The sequence below is a fragment of the Aptenodytes patagonicus genome, chromosome 11, assembly GCF_965638725.1.
Source record: "Aptenodytes patagonicus chromosome 11, bAptPat1.pri.cur, whole genome shotgun sequence".
NCBI classification, from domain to species: domain Eukaryota; kingdom Metazoa; phylum Chordata; class Aves; order Sphenisciformes; family Spheniscidae; genus Aptenodytes; species Aptenodytes patagonicus.
In genome coordinates this window covers 23,250,947-23,268,717 of record NC_134959.1, presented here as the reverse complement: position 1 = coordinate 23,268,717, position 17,771 = coordinate 23,250,947, and the positions used below count along the sequence as shown (strand labels likewise).

General features: G+C 48.5%; 1 protein-coding gene across 1 annotated transcript in view; it reads right to left on the bottom strand.

Annotated features, from left to right (window-relative positions):
- Positions 1–17,771, bottom strand: part of ATP6V0D1 (ATPase H+ transporting V0 subunit d1) — a 39,171-nt gene that overhangs the window by 10,764 nt on the left and 10,636 nt on the right. The window contains exons 2-3 of the mRNA XM_076349482.1: positions 17,514–17,685; positions 80–258 (exon numbers count right to left, since the gene is read on the bottom strand). Of these exons, the coding sequence (XP_076205597.1) occupies positions 80–258; positions 17,514–17,685 (351 nt within the window). The remainder of the gene's footprint in view (positions 1–79; positions 259–17,513; positions 17,686–17,771) is intronic.

The following is a 17,771-nucleotide window of genomic DNA, read 5'->3' as shown; positions in this document are numbered from 1 at the left end:
TTGGACCTAGTTAGACTGGGGGAGAAAGGGACATCTGCTCCACACACAGCTGAGAGGTATTTTGAAAGGCTCTGCTCACCCAGGGGAGTGTCCACCAGGATCGCATTGTAGAGCTCCGCAGGCGTCTGAGCAATGTTCACGGCTTCCATCTGCTCAAAACTTCCCAGAGGATGGCACTTGGGCACCAGTTCGGAGATCGAACGCTGGTGCAAGGTCCCAGTGATCAGCAGAATGACGTTGTCAATCATGTAGCTGTACCTGGAGGAACCCAAGAGGAAGCCTGTCACAATACAAATACTACAAAAACCAACACCTGGCACCAGGCGGGCACACATCTTCAGTCCCGGTGAACATCTCCAGAAAAATGCACCCTTCCCACGAAGAACTAGTAAGGCGCCTCCTTAATGTCTCCTTATCATGCCAGCCTAGGAAGAGGGAGTCAAGCATAGTCCCAGGCTGTGATTTATGCTACAGCTGAACCACACTATCTGGGCATCTCCTACCTACCATTGAAGAGATTAGATTGGAAGGGACTTCAGGAGGTCTCTGGCCCAATGTCCAGCTCCAAGCACGGCCAGCTCCAGCTGCTCAGGGCTTTGTCCAGCTGAACTTTGAATTATTTGCAAGGACGTATATCTCGCAGCCTTCCTGGGGCTCTGCTCCAGGGTCTGACCACACTCACAACAAAGTCTTTTCCTAACAGCTACTCAGAATTTCCCTCGTGGCCATTTGTCTACTGTCTCTCATCCTAACTCCACACACGTCCAAGAGGAGCCTGGCTCCAGCTTCCCCACACCCTCCCACAAGGCAGCTGGGAACAGTTGTCTGTCCAGCATTCTCACTGCTCTCCTCGCATTGCCATGCTCTGTAGAGAGCACGTGCAAAAGCGTGCATGGTAGGTGTCCTGGTTTCGGCAGGGAGGGAAGGGGGCATTGACAAAGCAATTGGAAAAGGGACACGAATCCTCAGCCTTTGTAAGCGTTCTTTTGCTCAAGAGAGAGAATATAAAGGGTACACACCACGGGGCACCCTATGGTTTTATCTGCGTGACCATGGAGAGGACATGAGGAAGTGGGATGGGAAACCTACTGCAGCCCTAGGGGCACGGGTACGTGAATTGCAAGGGAAAACAATCACAGAAAGAGGTTCTTCCAGGAAAATTGCTGCTCCAGTTTCCAGTGGGCAGTTCCCCAGAGAGAGTAGAAGGGCTGATCTTACTCTTGATCTTAATGAAGAAACTTCTGACTCGTACGTACAAGAAATGAGAAATGAGTACTGTGCCGACTGAGATTAAACCACGACAGTAGAACACCAGCAGAGGGGAACCTACAGATGGCCTGACTCGAGCTCAGCTTCATTGCCAGCAGCACCGCTCCATCTTGACAAGACCATGGAGAAAGGGTCACGTTTCTGCAGCCCTGCTCCCTTCCAAAAACAACAAGGTTGGCAGCTTTGGCACAACCTTCATTCACACCCTCACGGAACTACACACAAGCTTTTTCATACCTCTGCCATCAAAAGCTACACGCTCTTTTGCGTTAGCCCGTATTATGATGTCCCTAACCAAGTTGTCCACTTACATTATACAGGATTAGCAGATTCGGTCTTTGGTACTGCAGTAATGGGACATTCAATCTGGAACCACGGCACTCAGCACAAGTTCCACCAACACAAGCCCTTTGCGGCCCTTCTCTCCAGTACGTCCATGTTTCTCTTGCACTGAGGAGCCCAAAACTGGGCACAGCACTCCAGGTGAGGCCTCCACCAGTGCCAAGCAGAGGCAAAAGATCACCTCCCAGTTCTCCCAGTCCCGCCAGAGAAGGGAGACACAGCTGGCCTGAAGACTGGTAATACAAGAAAGGCTGGTGGCCTTCTCCAAGTAGAAGGTCCAAGCAAGGGATCAAGGCATCATGTAAATACAAGGAGCTGAGAGGAAAAGTGTCCCCAGCAAAAATAAGAGTGGTGCTCTAGGCACCTTCACCACCAGCTGAGCCATAAGCCAACCAAGCTGAGAACCTGAAAAACATCAAACGAGATGAGGGTTTGGTTTTGGTTTTTTTGTTTTGTTTTGTTTTTTTCAGTCAGAGGAAGATGCCTTTGCAAATGTCCCTCAGCAGCACAGGGAAGGGGCACAGATGCTGGAAGAGCAGGATATTTGGGATTTTACACTCCCTTGCTCTCACTGCTAGAGCTCTAACTCTAAAAAGTTAGATGATGGAAAAGACTTGACGAAGCTCCTTGGCAGGAGCTGCTCCAAAACAAACAGGATCAGGCCTGAACTAGAGCAGAAGGAGCTGTGCACATCTGGAGTTGGAGCTCTGTTGCGGTTCGGGCTTCCCATGTGTACTTGGGTACTGAAGAAACAGAGCTTAAGGCCAGCACACCAGGACTGGGGCAAGGGCAGGGACAGCAGGGCTCTGCGCATGTTTGTCAGGCATTAGGATGCTGCTAGTCTTTATATTTCCAAGCTGACAAGGAGGACGTAGTGCAGCCCTGTTTCCCTTTGAACCACATCAAAGGCAGGTAAGCAGAGCCAGTTAAAGGCAGATTTCGGTAGTTTTTATTAGATGGGCTTACTGCCTCTCAAATATGCTCAAAGGGCATGTCCATGCAAATCCACACCTTAGTTCCTCAAACAGGTGCTGCTTTTTTCTCCACGCTGCAGGGCTGGGTAACGCACCTCCTGGCCCCACTATTTTTGCAGAGAGCCTCTTCTGTGTTTGCAGCCTACCTTTCCAGGGATGTTAAATCTAGAACCAGGGCAATCAGCACAAGCTTCATGTACTAGGAAACCTCCTTTTGCCCTTTAATCTGCAGGGTCATTATCCTCCCTTCTGTCTGTGCAACTTTCACCATGGAGATCAGTGCAATCTCCAGGACAGCAAGAAGGGCCTGTTTATGAGAACTGAGGGTAAGTCCCTTGCAGTAAGCAGCTGGTTCCTGGTAAATACAAGCATCTGCACCCTCACACAGATGCATCTCCATGAGGCGTGCCAGACCAAGAATAGAGCAGATCATTTCCCAGCTCCACCATCTGCCCTCAAACACATGCAAGTTCGCTTAGTGCAGCACAGTAGCTTTCAGGAAAGACCATACACAGGATTGCTCTCACCAAAGCAAGACAACAACATAGGACCAAACCAAATTCACTTCTTCAACTCAGCCTGCAGTGAAGGAACAGGCCAGGATATATGGTCATTGCATGGTACTCTAGCACACCTCTTCCCTATTCCCAGCTTACCACGGATCTTGCTCTCTGAAAGATATTTGCAACTTGCAAGGAGCCTGGCCAAAGTCAACCATACACGAGGAACTGAGGGGAAAGTGCCTGGAGCCCTTTCTGTTTGCAGGTGTTCAGAGCAGCTTAGCTCCTGGCTTACTGGAGTCACACCGAGCTCATCCATGCCCTCCCAGTCCATCTCAGCGTGAAAACCGCTGCCAGGTTTGGGGAGAGCAGCCCAACTCTGGCCCTCTTCACGTGTGAGAAGCTCCTGCTTTCAGACTGACAGTCCCAGGAAAGACAACCCAGCAGGTTTCCACTGCCAGAGTGCAAAGCATGACTCTTCCCATTTCATTTATACCCCTTAACTTGCTTGTTTCCTCATCCTTCAGGGAAGTCTGGGAGAATGCACAGTCTATAGACCAAATGCCAAGGCCTCTAAGGAGGCCCAGCAGCAACTTTTTGGAAGAGTACTTTACCTATTGAGATTACTTAAATCTTGCTGTCAGAGAAGGATTCATCCCTGCAGGAACAGGAGTTACCACACACAAGATCGAGGGGAAATTTCTCATTCAAATTTCCACTGTGACAGCATTTCAAACCTTTACGATAACAAGAGAGCTGCAGCAGGACAAAGGTCTTCTCATGCTTGCCGAGGCCAGGCAGACACCAGCACCACTACATAATCCTTCCTGATAGTTCCTGTTTCCTTCAAGCAAGCCCAGACCACGCTTATTCACATTCAGTCCCTGCTTCATCCCAGTAAAAACAGTCACGGCTCAGTCAGTCATGACTACGACGCAAGCCTTCCAGTGCCAGGGCAGCTGGAAAAGCCTCTTCTCATCTGTAGAAGGGGCAACGCTTGTTTTCCTATGCCAGGTCCCAACAAGAACGCGTCTGCCTCCATTTGCACAGCTGTACTAAGACCACAGCAGAGGTCCTGGCTACGCTGGCATTTCCTCCCAGGCCCAAAGGATTAGATTTATTACGGTGGCAGCAGTTTTCCTAGGAACCTCCAACTACTTGTTTAATAGAGTGGCTTTTGTCATCATCCTCCCCATCTCCTATTAGGTTCTGACCAGCTTCAAATGTTTCAGCTTTCCTGGTTAATGCATGCTCAGACCCCTCCAAGAGCATTTTAACCTTCACTAGCTCTCAGTGCAGATAATAAGAGGACCAGACTATGGGACATGTTGGAAAACAAGAGTAGTTGGTCACTTGTAACACCGTGAAGTCTCACCACAGCCCCCTTAGCATGGGAAAGAGATTAGGACACAGGATGGTCTGGTGGGAGACTGGAGACAGGTAGAAGGACCAACATGCTCCTGGGACTAGCTCACTGGGAACACTCAGTAGGAGTTCAGAGAAGAAAGCACTACATGGAGGCTCTACATAAGCTACAGCCAGTGCCACAGGGTGGCACGGCTTTAATTAAGTGGTAAAATGGCATCTTACCTCAAGCCCCCAACCTTGGCTCCACAAAGACCGTAGCAAAACTCTCTTGGGCAAGAATGTGTTTTACACGCCTGCTTTGAGCTGCTATCTGCCCGCGCTGGGAGATGGACACAAAGAGTGGATGTTCAGTCAGAGTTTCACATGCACAGTTACACCCTGCCTCGCTCTTCCTGTCACCCACTGAACTGAGGTGTGGTATATTCCAGAAATTCACATTCACAGAAATACAATTTTAGTTGATACTGAGAAGCATTAGTAATGTCTCACAGAAGAGTAGAATTTCTTATTAAAGGACAGGAAAGAGTCAGCAAGCATAGAAATATCATCCACAGCAGGAGAGAGATGTTGTCTTACGGCTTCCTGAAGTCCAAGACAACCGGGGCCAGTATCTTCGCTCCTCCAGTGACACCCAGTTCAGCACAATATGCACTGGGCGACACTTACATAAAGAGAACAAATCCAGGCTAGGATATGCCTAGAGAAGCCAAAAGGTGTGCATGGGGGGGGAAGTGTTCCTCCCAGCAGCAGCACGTCAGAGAGATCATTCTCACTGCTGGTTTAGGGAGGTACGGTCTCAGACAGGCACAGCAGAGATTTGTCCAAGAAAACAGAGGAGAGCCAGGCCCCAGAAGCTAACTTCTGGGATACTCATCCATAAATAGCTATCAAGCAGAATCAAGGAGGAGAGTACACATGCAAAAGCCATGTACAGGTACTTTGACAATGTATGTCTTCCTCCTTTTGGAGTTACTTAAGTACAGCCACAGATAAACGAGACACGCAAGAAAGATTGCAACGGCCCGCTGAATATTGGGAAAGGCTTTTTAAGCAGGGGAGGACATAAAATGCATGAAAGCTCATCCCATGGGGCATTTACAACTTGGCCTGAAGGCACTTGGGCATAACCCTGCAAGGCAGCTACCCCAAGACAGTTAGGGCTTCTCCCTCCCCCACTTACTAATCTAATCTAATCATAAAGAGTCATTGTCCTACAGCAGATAGGTTGGGTTTTTATTGCCTTCTGCTCCAGGATACTAAAGAAACCATAAACAATACTGCAAGTGGTCACAAAGCATGACTAATGATGGAACATTGCATGACCTGCGTTTCTCAGTGATCCTCTGAAAGCCTTGCCAAACTGTAGCTTAACAGCTGCTCTGCAAGGGGTCATGAGGACAGCCCTCCATGTCAACAGCAAACCCAGAGAGCGGCGGGCTGATGCAGAAGTGCATAGCACGGAAGAACCGGGCTGCGGCTCGGGAGTTTTGCCAGGACGGGTTAAGGTATTGCATCGCTCAGGCAACTTTAACGCTTTCCAAAACCAGCATTAGACTTTAATGCAGACTAATGCTAGCAAGGCAAAAGTCACTATGTGACTATTGCATTGGGCAGTTACTTGGATTACTGTAGAAGCATGTGTTTATTTTGGGATGAAAAAGGGAAATCTCCAGCAGGATCAGAGCAGCGCTCTGAACTCTGCATGAATTCTAGAGACAGCTTTGATGATGAAGTTGTTTTGACTATAGTCACTTTAGCATCTAGTGCTTCCCTTCTGCAGCTCATCCAGTTCATGTACTCAGGGGCTGGGGGGAAGTAACCTAAGAAAAAAGTTTCGGGTTGGTTGTACCGCTGCTTCCTTGGGTTTGTGCATAAGTACACAGACCCATCTCTTTATCCCACTGGGTTCAAGACCTGAGCAAAGGTGCTGGTATGCAGAGCCACTTGCCATACCTCTCTCAAGCTCCGAATGTAAGCAGTCACGGGGGAAAGCAACGCACAGACTTCAAAGCACAAAAGAGCAGTAGCTGACACTAAGAATAGTGCCAACAGCTGAGATGCTTGTGTCTGGAGCATCGTTTTAAGATCGTTAGTAAAAAACTGCACAGCTGTCCTGAACTGGAAAGGAGAGGGATGTTGCACATCAGGAAGACCTCAGTGCCTCACTGAGGCTTGTTCAATTAATAGACAGTAGATGAACTGAGTCGAATCCTTAAATCAGTTTTTCAGCTCAGACTAGAACAAGTCAGACCAGCAGCTTCTGGCCAGGAGCAGTTTTACACCTCGTCTGCAGCTGAAGCTCAGGCAGTGCAGGGAACAGCAAGAGTAGATGCAGCATGTGATGGTGCTCATCATCATCAGCTCAGTGCGTTGATCTCTTCCTATCTTTGCACACTGTCTTTCCTAGAGTCACACCAATAAAAACCACACCTAAGTGGTAGGTTTGTGAACCTGCCAAAGAGAAAGCTGAGAATTTCATGGTTGCCACCACAAACCAAGGGCACTCAGCCAATAAGCGGGTGCCCTGCTAAACTTAGATCAACGAGACCATTTCACAGCAAAGAGTTATAACTTCACAGTACTACAGAGACTGTGGCAGCCTTTCAAATCCAAGTATCCAGGAATGTTCTCAGCATTAATCTATATTTAGCTGCATCTCCACATGATTTTTACCATCTTCTAGTGAGTCTAGGTCTCTTGGGATACTGACCTCAGTTTTCCAGTGGTATCATCCGGTAACTTACAAGCAGTCATACAGTGTTAGCTGTGTTAAAGGCTAATGAGGAAAAAAGCTAGATGGAGTACTTCTAATTTGAGGCTTTATGAATATGACATTGTGTTCTAGATGCGTACAAACCCCTTGAAACACCAGGGTATCTTTTGAACACCTTGCAGCCTCGTGCAAGAGTCTCTGGTTGCTTAAACCTGATGCCTCAAAAATCGACTTCAGAGCTTGAGAAACACTAGGCTGGTAAGCAAGGCTGAGTCCTGGCACTCTGTGCTCAGCAGACTTCAGCACTAATTACATTTTAAATATTGACCAGAAACATCTAATCATGCTGCTTTCACACAGACCAGCTGCAAAAGCCAAACTTGCATATACTGTTTTCTTACCTTCCTTACATGTAAAGCACTAAAAAAAAAAAAACAAAACCCCAAACCCCAAACTTTCCAAGGATATAAAAGAAGATTAAAGGCTGCACTGTGCAAACTCACATTGCCCCCAAAACTGCCTGAAGTAGCTGAGAAAGCTGAGCAAGTGTAATGGCTTGTCCTGGTTTCAGCTGGGATAGAGTTAATTTTCTTCCTAGTAGCTGGTACAGTGCTGTGTTTTGGATTTAGGATGAGAATAATGTTGATAACACACCAAAGTCTTAGTTGTTGCTAAGCAGTGCTTACACCAGTCAAGGACTTTTCAGTTTCCCATGCTCTACCGACTGAGAAGGCTGGGGGTGCACAAGAAGCTGGGAGGGGGCACAGCCAGGACAGCTGACCCAAACTGGCCACAGGGACGTTCCATACCATGGGACATCATGCACGGTATAGAAACTGGGGGGAGTTGGCCAGGGGGGCCGCTGCTCAGGGACTGGCTGGGCATCAGTCAGCGGGTGGTGAGGAATTGCATTGTGCATCACTTGCTTTGTATATTCTTTTTTTATTTTTACTACTATTTTATTTCAATTATTAAAACTGTTCTTATCTCAATCCACAAGTTTTCTCACTTTTACTCTTCCGATTCTCTCCCCCAGTCCCAGCAGGGTGGGGAGAGTGAGGGAGTGGCTATGCAGTGCTCAGTTGCCAGCTGAGATTAAACCACGACATGGCCTAAACGCCCTTACCCAATTCTCAGTGAATGTGTGGTCTGGGCGTAGATAACATGCAGAACACTACTGTGCACACAGACCTGCTGCCAGCAGAAGACAAGAAAAATCATCATCCCACTTGACATGCAGTAAACCATGTGGGGCAGACACAAGATTTTGCTTGGCCTCTAAATATTGCAGTACTTTGCAGTATTTACGCAAAGCTCTATAGAAGTATTTGCTAGACTTCAAACTAGCATACAGAATGGATCTGGAAAAGGGGACTAGAACCCAAGATGCCCTCAAGAATTCTTCAGAAGCAGTGCCCTTGGCCTCCAGGCCTTCTCTGGGCTGAACTTGCCAGCCTAGAGCACTGGGTGAGACAAATCGATGGAAAGGTAAAAGGAAAATGAAGGCTGCTAAGGTCCAGCACCAGAAGACCTTGAGAACAGTTTCAATCGAGGAGTGAAGCATGTTACATGGGGACGGAAGCGCCCAGTGAACGTTCATCCAACTGAAGGCACTGCATGCAGGTTGTCCTCTGGAAAAGTTGCAACCACACATAAATTGATCAGAGGAGCACTGATAACCTCCTCACATGCTCCTTCCCTCCCTGTTTTATGACTCTAACAAACATGCTGTTCAGCCTGTAGAGGGAAAGATTGCGAGAAGGAACATGAGGGAAGCGGAAGGACTGTTCCTGCGAGCTGCAGAATCACCAGAGGGATGCAGCTTTAAACAAAGCCCAGAAAGACAGTTAAGTCCACACACTGCCTCTGGATGAAAGAGCATCAGCTTGGACAGGGATGTTATCCAGGGACTATGTGTTCTCACCTAATCACCCACTGCTTGCATGCTAGAGCCCCTTCTCAGGGCTGCAGAGTTTCATTAAAGATTCCTCTATCTTTGTGAGACACAGGCCTACATCTGGAGCTCATTGGTAGCATTTTGCTGCATCTTTACTGTCACCGATAACATTTTGCTAGCTCTTCCGATCATTACCGTGGCTCACTGTGTTTGCTAGGCACCATGCTAACGCCTTCCAAGCGAAGAACAGCACTGGTCAGTAGGAGGAGGGTCATGCTGTTCCAGTTCAAATCCACTGACCAAATGAAGCGTTCTCCAGGCACTAGAGGGTTGGGGGGGGGGGGGAGGGGGGGAAGCATCCCTTCAACATAATACACAGTGAAATTCACCTTTCAAAGAGTCCCTTTCTGATAAGGACACCCACAGTCACACCATTTTGAAAGATGGCTTCCACGGCCACCACTTAGGCACGCAACCCAGTCCATTTTCACAGACATTGTTTCTGGGAAACTGGCATGAGATCTGTATCCTTCGGGTATGCAGGGGAACAGATGCAATTCTGATGCTACCATCCGGAGGACACAAGTCTGTGATCATTTCCAGACCATTAGTTACATGCCCTCTTATTTTCAATATTGCATAATCCCTCCAAGAACTTGGCTTATCAGTTCAACTTTGCACTCCCTGCAAACAGGGAAGCTGTTTGTCAGAAACCTGTGCTTCGCTGCCAAAACCATCTCTGCCAGAAAAGGCTCATAAACCTTTTATTGCAAGATCCCCAGCCACTACGGTAATTTTTGCTTCCCGATTCCACTGCCACCAAGGAGTCAACAACTAATTGAAAATAGTATAGCGCAGTTTTAACCACAGCAGCATTAGGAAAGATCCTTCAGATTGTTGCATTCGCCCAAATCAACTGCAAGTGTCTAACGCACAGCCTTTGGAGTTTTTTCTTCCACAAGAAAAGACTTCAAAAGCATGTAGTCATATTTTGTAACCTCCGCAGTTATGCCAGGATGCACACTCCAGTATATTTAGAATAAAGACAGGCAACTTCCTAATCCAGAGAAGAGGATTATTGCTCTTCTGCTCAAGTAGCAACTGAAACAGTTTGGATGCAGAAAAACCACTGCTGCAAGATTAAGTTTGAACTCAAAGTCGTGCAGAAGAAACTAGATCTATCTAGCACAGGGGAGAGGCAGAGCAGGACTGGGTCAGGGAGAAGGTAATAGAGGGAAGTGTCAGCTAAGAAAAGGCATGCGCAAGGGGAAAAGGTACATGCAGCCTCATCAAAAACACGTCTTGTGACCACAAAAACATACTGAAAGCCAAGTTCCCAGCTGCATCCTCAGGGCAACAAAGAACCCGGTTCCCAGCCCTAGCAGACTAGTAAGGTAAAGACAAAAGATGACCTAGTCTGTCCTCTGACGACAGGCTTGATCACGGATTTGGAAAATGTGTTTAGACCCGGCTCCACCCCAGAACTCACTCCTACAGCAGACTCAGTTTCTGCAGTTACCAGCAGCTCCCCTACCTGAACACAAGATCAAACCCTTCTCTGCCCATCAGCTTGCTGCAAGGGCTCCAGGGGCCCAACAGCTGCCAGAGCAGCTGCTGTGAAACCAGACTTTCCAGAGCAGGGAAGAGACTGTGCTGAAGCGAGGGTAAAATAAAATAAAAAAAAAAAAACACCAACGCTTTTTCCCCCCTCTGGAAAAATACTAAAGCTGACAATCTGATCAGGCTACAGCAGGCTAGAGTCAGGAGCGACACCATGAACCACAGATAAAGAATCCTATCTAAACCATATACAGGCACGCTGGAAGGAAGGAGAGACAGGACATGGCACCGTGTCAGGCTAACACAAAGAACAAAGCCTTTACAGAAAGGCAGGGCAGCACATCACCGAGAAGAACCTAAAACCCACTTCCATCCCACAAGCCAGTATGTGCTTGTTGAATTCAGGAAGTGGGTTTTGCTGTTTCAAGTACACTTAATACCTGTTTGTTGCTGCCCTACAGAACATCGCTGCATTCCCCCAGTCAAACAGGCAATTGTTTGTGTTGGAGCAGAGATGTTAACAGCCAACTTGTGCCTATCAGTCAGAACCTACTATGGTTGGCTGAAAGACACAGGGAAGCACCAGCAGTCTTCCAGCGAGGAGCTGCACGGCAAGATGCAGAGCTAGCAGGTGTTCTACAGAGACCGTGGCAGGTTCAACAAGTTGAGCTTTTCCTTGCCACAACATGCAGTGGCAGAGGAGGCCTGCTACAGCCACCACTTGAAAAAACAAAAAGGAAATCAGCTAACTTCCTCAGTATTTTGGTACTAACAACGCAACGCTTGCCACAGAAGAGTTCCTGGAGAGGGTCGGAGCCAGGAAAGAGTCAGCATGGTGCCAGGAGAGGAGCACAACAGGACAAAACATCAGTGGCAGCAACTGACTTGAGGAATGAAGACCTTGCTTTGGGGTTGCTGCCTAGCTGCATTCTTGGGTCAGTTTCATGCATGTGCTTTTAAACACCGTTCTCTCCCCTAAGCTCAGGAGACAAGTTAACTCCTGCCCACTTCCATAGGTGCCCATCCTTACCTATGGCACGGCGCGCACCTGGGGACAGGCAGCCATGGGGCTGGAGTGCCACCTTCCGGCAAGCAGCCGGCAGCGCTGCCTCATCTCCCCGGAGCTGGGCAAGGGGAGCACACCAGGAACACACATCCTCCTGGTGCTCCAGAACCCCCACGCCGCCCCCGTTGCTGCTTCTCCTTCCCGTGTCCTCACCTAGTTCACGGACCACTTCCAAGAGGCAAGAATCATAGAATCATAGAATCATTAAGATTGGAAAAGACCTCTAAGATCATCAAGTCCAACTGTCAACCCAACACCACCATGCCCACTAAACCATGTCCCTAAGCGCCTCATCTACACATCTTTTAAATACCTCCTGGGGTGGGGACTCAGCCACTTCCCTGGGCAGCCTGTTCCAATGTTTAACCACTCTTTCAGTAAAGACATTTTTCCTCACATCCAATCTAAGCCTCCCCTGGCACAACTTGAGGCCGTTTCCTCTCGTCCTATCGCTTGTTACTTGGGAAAAGAGACCGACCCCCACCTCGCTACAACCTCCTTTCAGGGAGTTGTAGAGAGCGATGAGGTCTCCCCTCAGCCTCCTTTTCTCCAGGCTAAACAACCCCAGTTCCCTCAGCCGCTCCTCAGCAGACTTGTTCTCCAGACCCCTCACCAGCCTCGTTGCCCTTCTCTGGACACGCTCCAGCACCTCGACGTCCTTCTTGGAGTGAGGGGCCCAAAACTGAACACAGTAGTTGAGGTGCGGCCTCACCAGGGCCGAGTACAGGGGCACGATCACTTCCCTACTCCTGCTGGCCACACCATTTCTGATACAGGCCAGGATGCCATTGGCCTTCTTGGCCGCCTGGGCACACTGCCGGCTCATGTTCAGCCGGCTGCCGACCAACACCCCCAGGTCCTTTTCCGCCAGGCAGCTTTCCAGCCACTCTTCCCCAAGCCTGTAGCGCTGCATGGGGTTGTTGTGGCCGAAGTGCAGGACCCGGCACTTGGCCTTGTTGAACCTCATACAATTGGCCTGGGCCCATCGATCCAGCCTGTCCAGGTCCCTCTGCGGAGCCTTCCTACCTTCGAGCAGATCAACACTCCCGCCCAACTTGGTGTCGTCTGCAAACTGACTGAGGGTGCACTCGATCCCCTCGTCCAGATCATTGATAAAGATATTGAACAAGACCGGCCCCAAAACTGAGCCCTGGGGAACACCGCTCGTGACCGGCCGCCAACTGGATTGAACTCCATTCACCACAACTCTCTGGGCCCGGCCGTCCAGCCAGTTTTTGACCCAGCGCAGAGTCCACCCGTCTAAGCCATGAGCCGCCAGCTTCTCTAGGAGAATGCTGTGGGAGACAGTGTCAAAGGCCTTACTGAAGTCCAGGTAGACCACATCCACAGCCTTTCCCTCATCCACTAGGCGGGTCACCTGGTCATAGAAGGAGATCAGGTTGGTCAAGCAGGACCTGCCTCTCATGAACCCGTGCTGGCTGGGCCTGATCCCCTGGTTGTCCCGCTCATGCCTTGTGAGCACCCTCAAGATGAACCGCTCCATAATCTTCCCCGGCACCGAGGTCAGGCTGACAGGCCTGTAGTTCCCCGGATCCTCCTTCCGGCCCTTCTTGTAGATGGGCGTCACATTGGCAAGCCTCCAGTCGTCCGGGACCTCCCGCATTAACCAGGACTGCTGATAAATGACAGAGAGTGGCTTGGCGAGCTCCTCTGCCAGCTCCCTCAGCACTCTTGGGTGGATCCCATCCGGCCCCATAGACTTGTGAGCATCCAGGTGGCGTAGCAGGTCATTAACTCATTAACTCTCTCGTTAAGAGAAGTGACACAGCATAATCCCACGCAGGGACAAACGGTGTGGCTTTTGGCAGGTTGGCACTGGAGCAATCAGAGGGGACAAGCACTACAGCCACTCGTCAGATCAGATAGTTCCCCAGATCTTCTCAGCGATGTGCCCTGGGTCAAGATCTGAGCACCCTCCAAAAAACAAGCACAACAGTCACCTGTCAACCAACTCAAAACCACCTCAGAGGTCCAGCAGGACACTCAGGAAGGAGAAAGTCTGGCTGTTTTTCAAATGCTTGATCCACCTCCCGGCACCAGCCATCTACAGCCTGGCCACTCTCAGTGGGATGGTACCCAAGTGTTCAATGGGCCTCGATGGGCCTGTCTCGTGTGAGGTTATCCAACGTTTCTAAGACGGCAAAAAATATAAGTACATACAAAGGCATCCGGCAGCAGTGAGTTTCAGAGCTGAACTGGACACGCTACAAAACATTTCCTTTCATTTTAAGCCAGATACACCTCCTACAATCCCACTCGATTTTAAAAAAATCTCTGTTTACAACCCAATGCCTCTCTCTCAAGAGTCCCAGTGAACTCAAGCTTTCCTCCTGCAGAAGCCAGCCCTGCTCAAACTTTCCGTACCTTTCTACCATTTCCTATTTCAATTCAGCCTGTACAGTTTTAGCACATGGGCGCATTCAGGTGAGTACAACTTCTTCCTCTGACCACCTGGTGCCTTGCTGGCCCTGAGCTGTCTACCAGGAGCCATCTTTACCATTTCCTGCTCAAGTTTCATTAACTGCCCTAAAAGAAAGGAGTGGGAAATAGTCATGTTTACAAGGCAAAGATAAATCACCCCATCACGTCTATCTGTGTGCCCAGCCAGAGCGGAAGATCAAGTGGCACAGGGTTGTCCCACTGTCACCCAGGGTAGGCAGGATGACACAGTACCTCTGCCGCTTGCAGTCACAACATCCCCAGCGCTGCCAACATCCTTTGGCCGAACATCTCTGTGATGCTGCCCGCACACAAGCCTGGGTTAGATGAAGGCTACTGGCACAAGTACGCCCTGCCAGTCTCCGAACAGAGCTGTTCTCCACATGCGTGGGAAGCTTCACATTGTCAGCAGGACAATAATCCCTGAAGCTTCTGTCCCCTGCCCCAAACCAAGGCCTACTACAACCCACGGGACAGTTTCAGGGAAAAAACACAGCCTGAAAGGCAGCCCAAGAAGTCATATCTAGTCTACTCTCTTTTCTACTAGCCCTGTCACTAAATATATTAAATAGACTATCAACAGAAGATATTAAGACCCACTGGGCAAATACACCACCCTCTCCAAACTCCTTGTGTTTCACTGTCCTCATTCTTCTGTTTTAACTTGTCTGTAGTGTCATTATAAGTTATTAGAGCTTCTAATACACTGATAGTGACTCCCACCTTGGACCAGCTGAAGCTGATAACACCTTCTCTGTTTCATCAATACTCCACTGGTGTGATGAGTGCGGACCCAGAGGAGACCCCTCCATCAGTGGTGCAGCAGAACCATGCCAAAACACAACTGAACACTTGGACTCCTTCCACAAAAGGCTCTGCAAGAGAGTGGAGACGCTTCACGTAGGAAAACAGCTTTTCTCCTGCTTCACCTTTTGCACTCCTCTAGGCAGCACTGCAGACAGTGGCATTAAAGCAAATCTTGTGGGTAAAAAGGAAAAGAGATGGGAGTGAAGACAACTCAAGGAAGAAACATCCTGTGCGGAATGGGACCAATATATTCAAGAAGAGATTACACAGTAGGCAAGAGATACAGATATCTGCACAGAATTGTGTGCTGTCCTAGAGAACTCGTCAAAATCAGAGAGACAGAAGCAGAACAAGATCAAAGTTAAATCAAGTTGAGGGCAAAACACCAGTTTTAAAGTTAAGTCATTCAAACAGCTGCAAGAACCGGCCTACTGGATTACATGAGATGTTTAAGGTCTTCTGCACAACTCAAGCTGGACGTAGACACTGGATAAAGGTCAACAGGACTGGCGTAACTGGATTTCCACAGCCATTCGCAGCCTTCCTACCAAGTCACGCAGTGTGTAATCAGGGTGGACGTGGTCCGAGACCTTTCAGTTCATCTTTTCCACACACCGGTTTTCAAAGTGAGACTGTTAGGGAACAGCAAAGTTTTAAAGTCTGCAAGATACTCATGTGTCCTGCCCAGGCCATTGCCTTTAAGAAGGTATGACAGAAGCTAAAAGAAGAGACCATTAGTGATTCCTATGATACTTCCATAGAGACTAGACATTTCCGTAAACCTGTAGGGCAAAGGAGAAGCATCAGCGGAGGACAAACTACCTAATACTGCCAGGCTCAAACAGTACTGATGTCTTTACAGCAAATTAAAGATGGGCAAAGGGGTGTTTTGAAAGTTAACTTATTTGTTTTATGTTTGAGAGAATAGAAGAGATTGCTCCATACAACTAGGATGATGAGCTAGAAACCACTTCATCCATTGCAAAGACTGCTGCAAAATAAGGGCTTGGTAATGTCTTGCTCCGTATCTATAGCCAGATACCAAAATTCAATGATTTTTAGTGACAGACATATAAGAAAAAAACTATTTCTTAGAAAATAGGAAAGGCTTAAAAGACAGGCAGCTTTAGCACAGTGACCCAGAAAATAACAGATATGAGCCACTGGGTCAGAAAAATGAGAGCGCGTTACTGTCCAGATATAGAAAGTTCAGAACAGGAAGGAATACAGCAGAGAGACAGGTCTTTAATCAATATTTGCACATGCAGGAGATGCCACAGACAGGCCAAAATTTAAAATCTTTGAATCGACCACAAAGGGCTTTCCACATCAGCCTGCACCATTCAAAAATCTCTAGGTGGCAAGCAAGATAACGCACACACAACTGCCAAAAATGCAAAATTAAACACCACTTGCCAGAGTGCCTGCGATGAGCCCAAGCTCACTATATCAAATAAATGAATGCTGATCTATCAGCTATCCGACTCGAGAAGAGAGTACAATCTTCTTCTCAGAGATGCAAGTTAAAGTCATGTTCTACTAAACCAGAAATTCACTTTTGTCCATGACATTTATCTCCTTGCTGGTTAGAGAAGGCCACTGGCTATGCAGTTTTCAAGCCAAACTAGAGCTTACAGGAACATAGACTAAGGAAAGGAAAAAAGGCAATTTTACTTCCATGTTTCGGATGCAAACTAGCACAACTGACATCTCACCGAGGCTAGCAATTTCATTTTATTACCAATTAAAACAAGGGCAGCACACAGGGAAGCAGAGGGTTGTGTAAAACCGCTAGGAGAAGATACTTGCACAAACACTGTGCTATTTCAAGCTTTTCACGTCAGCTGAACCTGCTGTGGAAGCACACACGCCCCGTGTCTTTTCATGCACTGACAGAGACGTGCCGAGGTTGCTGCAGCCCCGTCTTTCCCCGCTGCATGTTCTAGGCCCTCCCTTCCCCTAGTGCTGGCATTTGTTGGATCCCACTGAGCTGGCCGCAAAAAACAAATCAGTCAAAGACTAACCCCAAAAGTGAGAAGTTATTAAATTTTTGGCCAGCTCAGCTCCCTGAACCAGTTTGTGACAAGGGTGAGAGGAAGGCCTACAGCCCCTGGGGTGGGATGGCAGGATCACAGCAGCCCTGACAAAGGCCGATCGACCTCGGTGGGTCAGAACTAGCAGGCAACTGCTGTCATACAGATGCACGGCACGCGTATGTTTTGCGGCAGGATCACATTTTAAAAAAACCCAGGAACATTTAACACAAGGGACAAGGGTAAATGACAGCTCTAATAGAGACTGAACCAATCCTGCAATGGAAGGCAACTAAGGAGCTGTGCCAGTGAAGCATGCGCACCCTGGGAGCAGAAGCCTTTAACAACATAGCGATACTGTGCAGCTGGTTTGAAACCTCCAGATACAACCAAAACAGTTTCATTCAAGAAGCTGCAGAAAACATAGCAGCTACAGGGCTGAGCGTGGAAAGCTGGTCTGAGAGCCTTCAAGTCTGGAAGAACACCAACGTTTCAAACGCTGTTCATGAGCAGCTGGTACTCACGTGATGAAGTCCAGAAAGCTTGCTAGGGGCTCATATGCATGGTTCCTCATGTGACGAAACTCCACCACCATCTTCTCCTTCAGCTTGTCGTCTATGACGGAGACGGTGAGCGGGGAGGCTTCATTGGCCAGGAAGTTCCCATAGTCTGTGCTCTGGAGGTGCAGTTTCAAGTCTGAAAAAGAAAGAATAATTCCACTCTACAGGGTTTGCATTGGGTTTGGGGGTTTTTTTGAGCATATCCAAGAAAGCTGTTGCTCA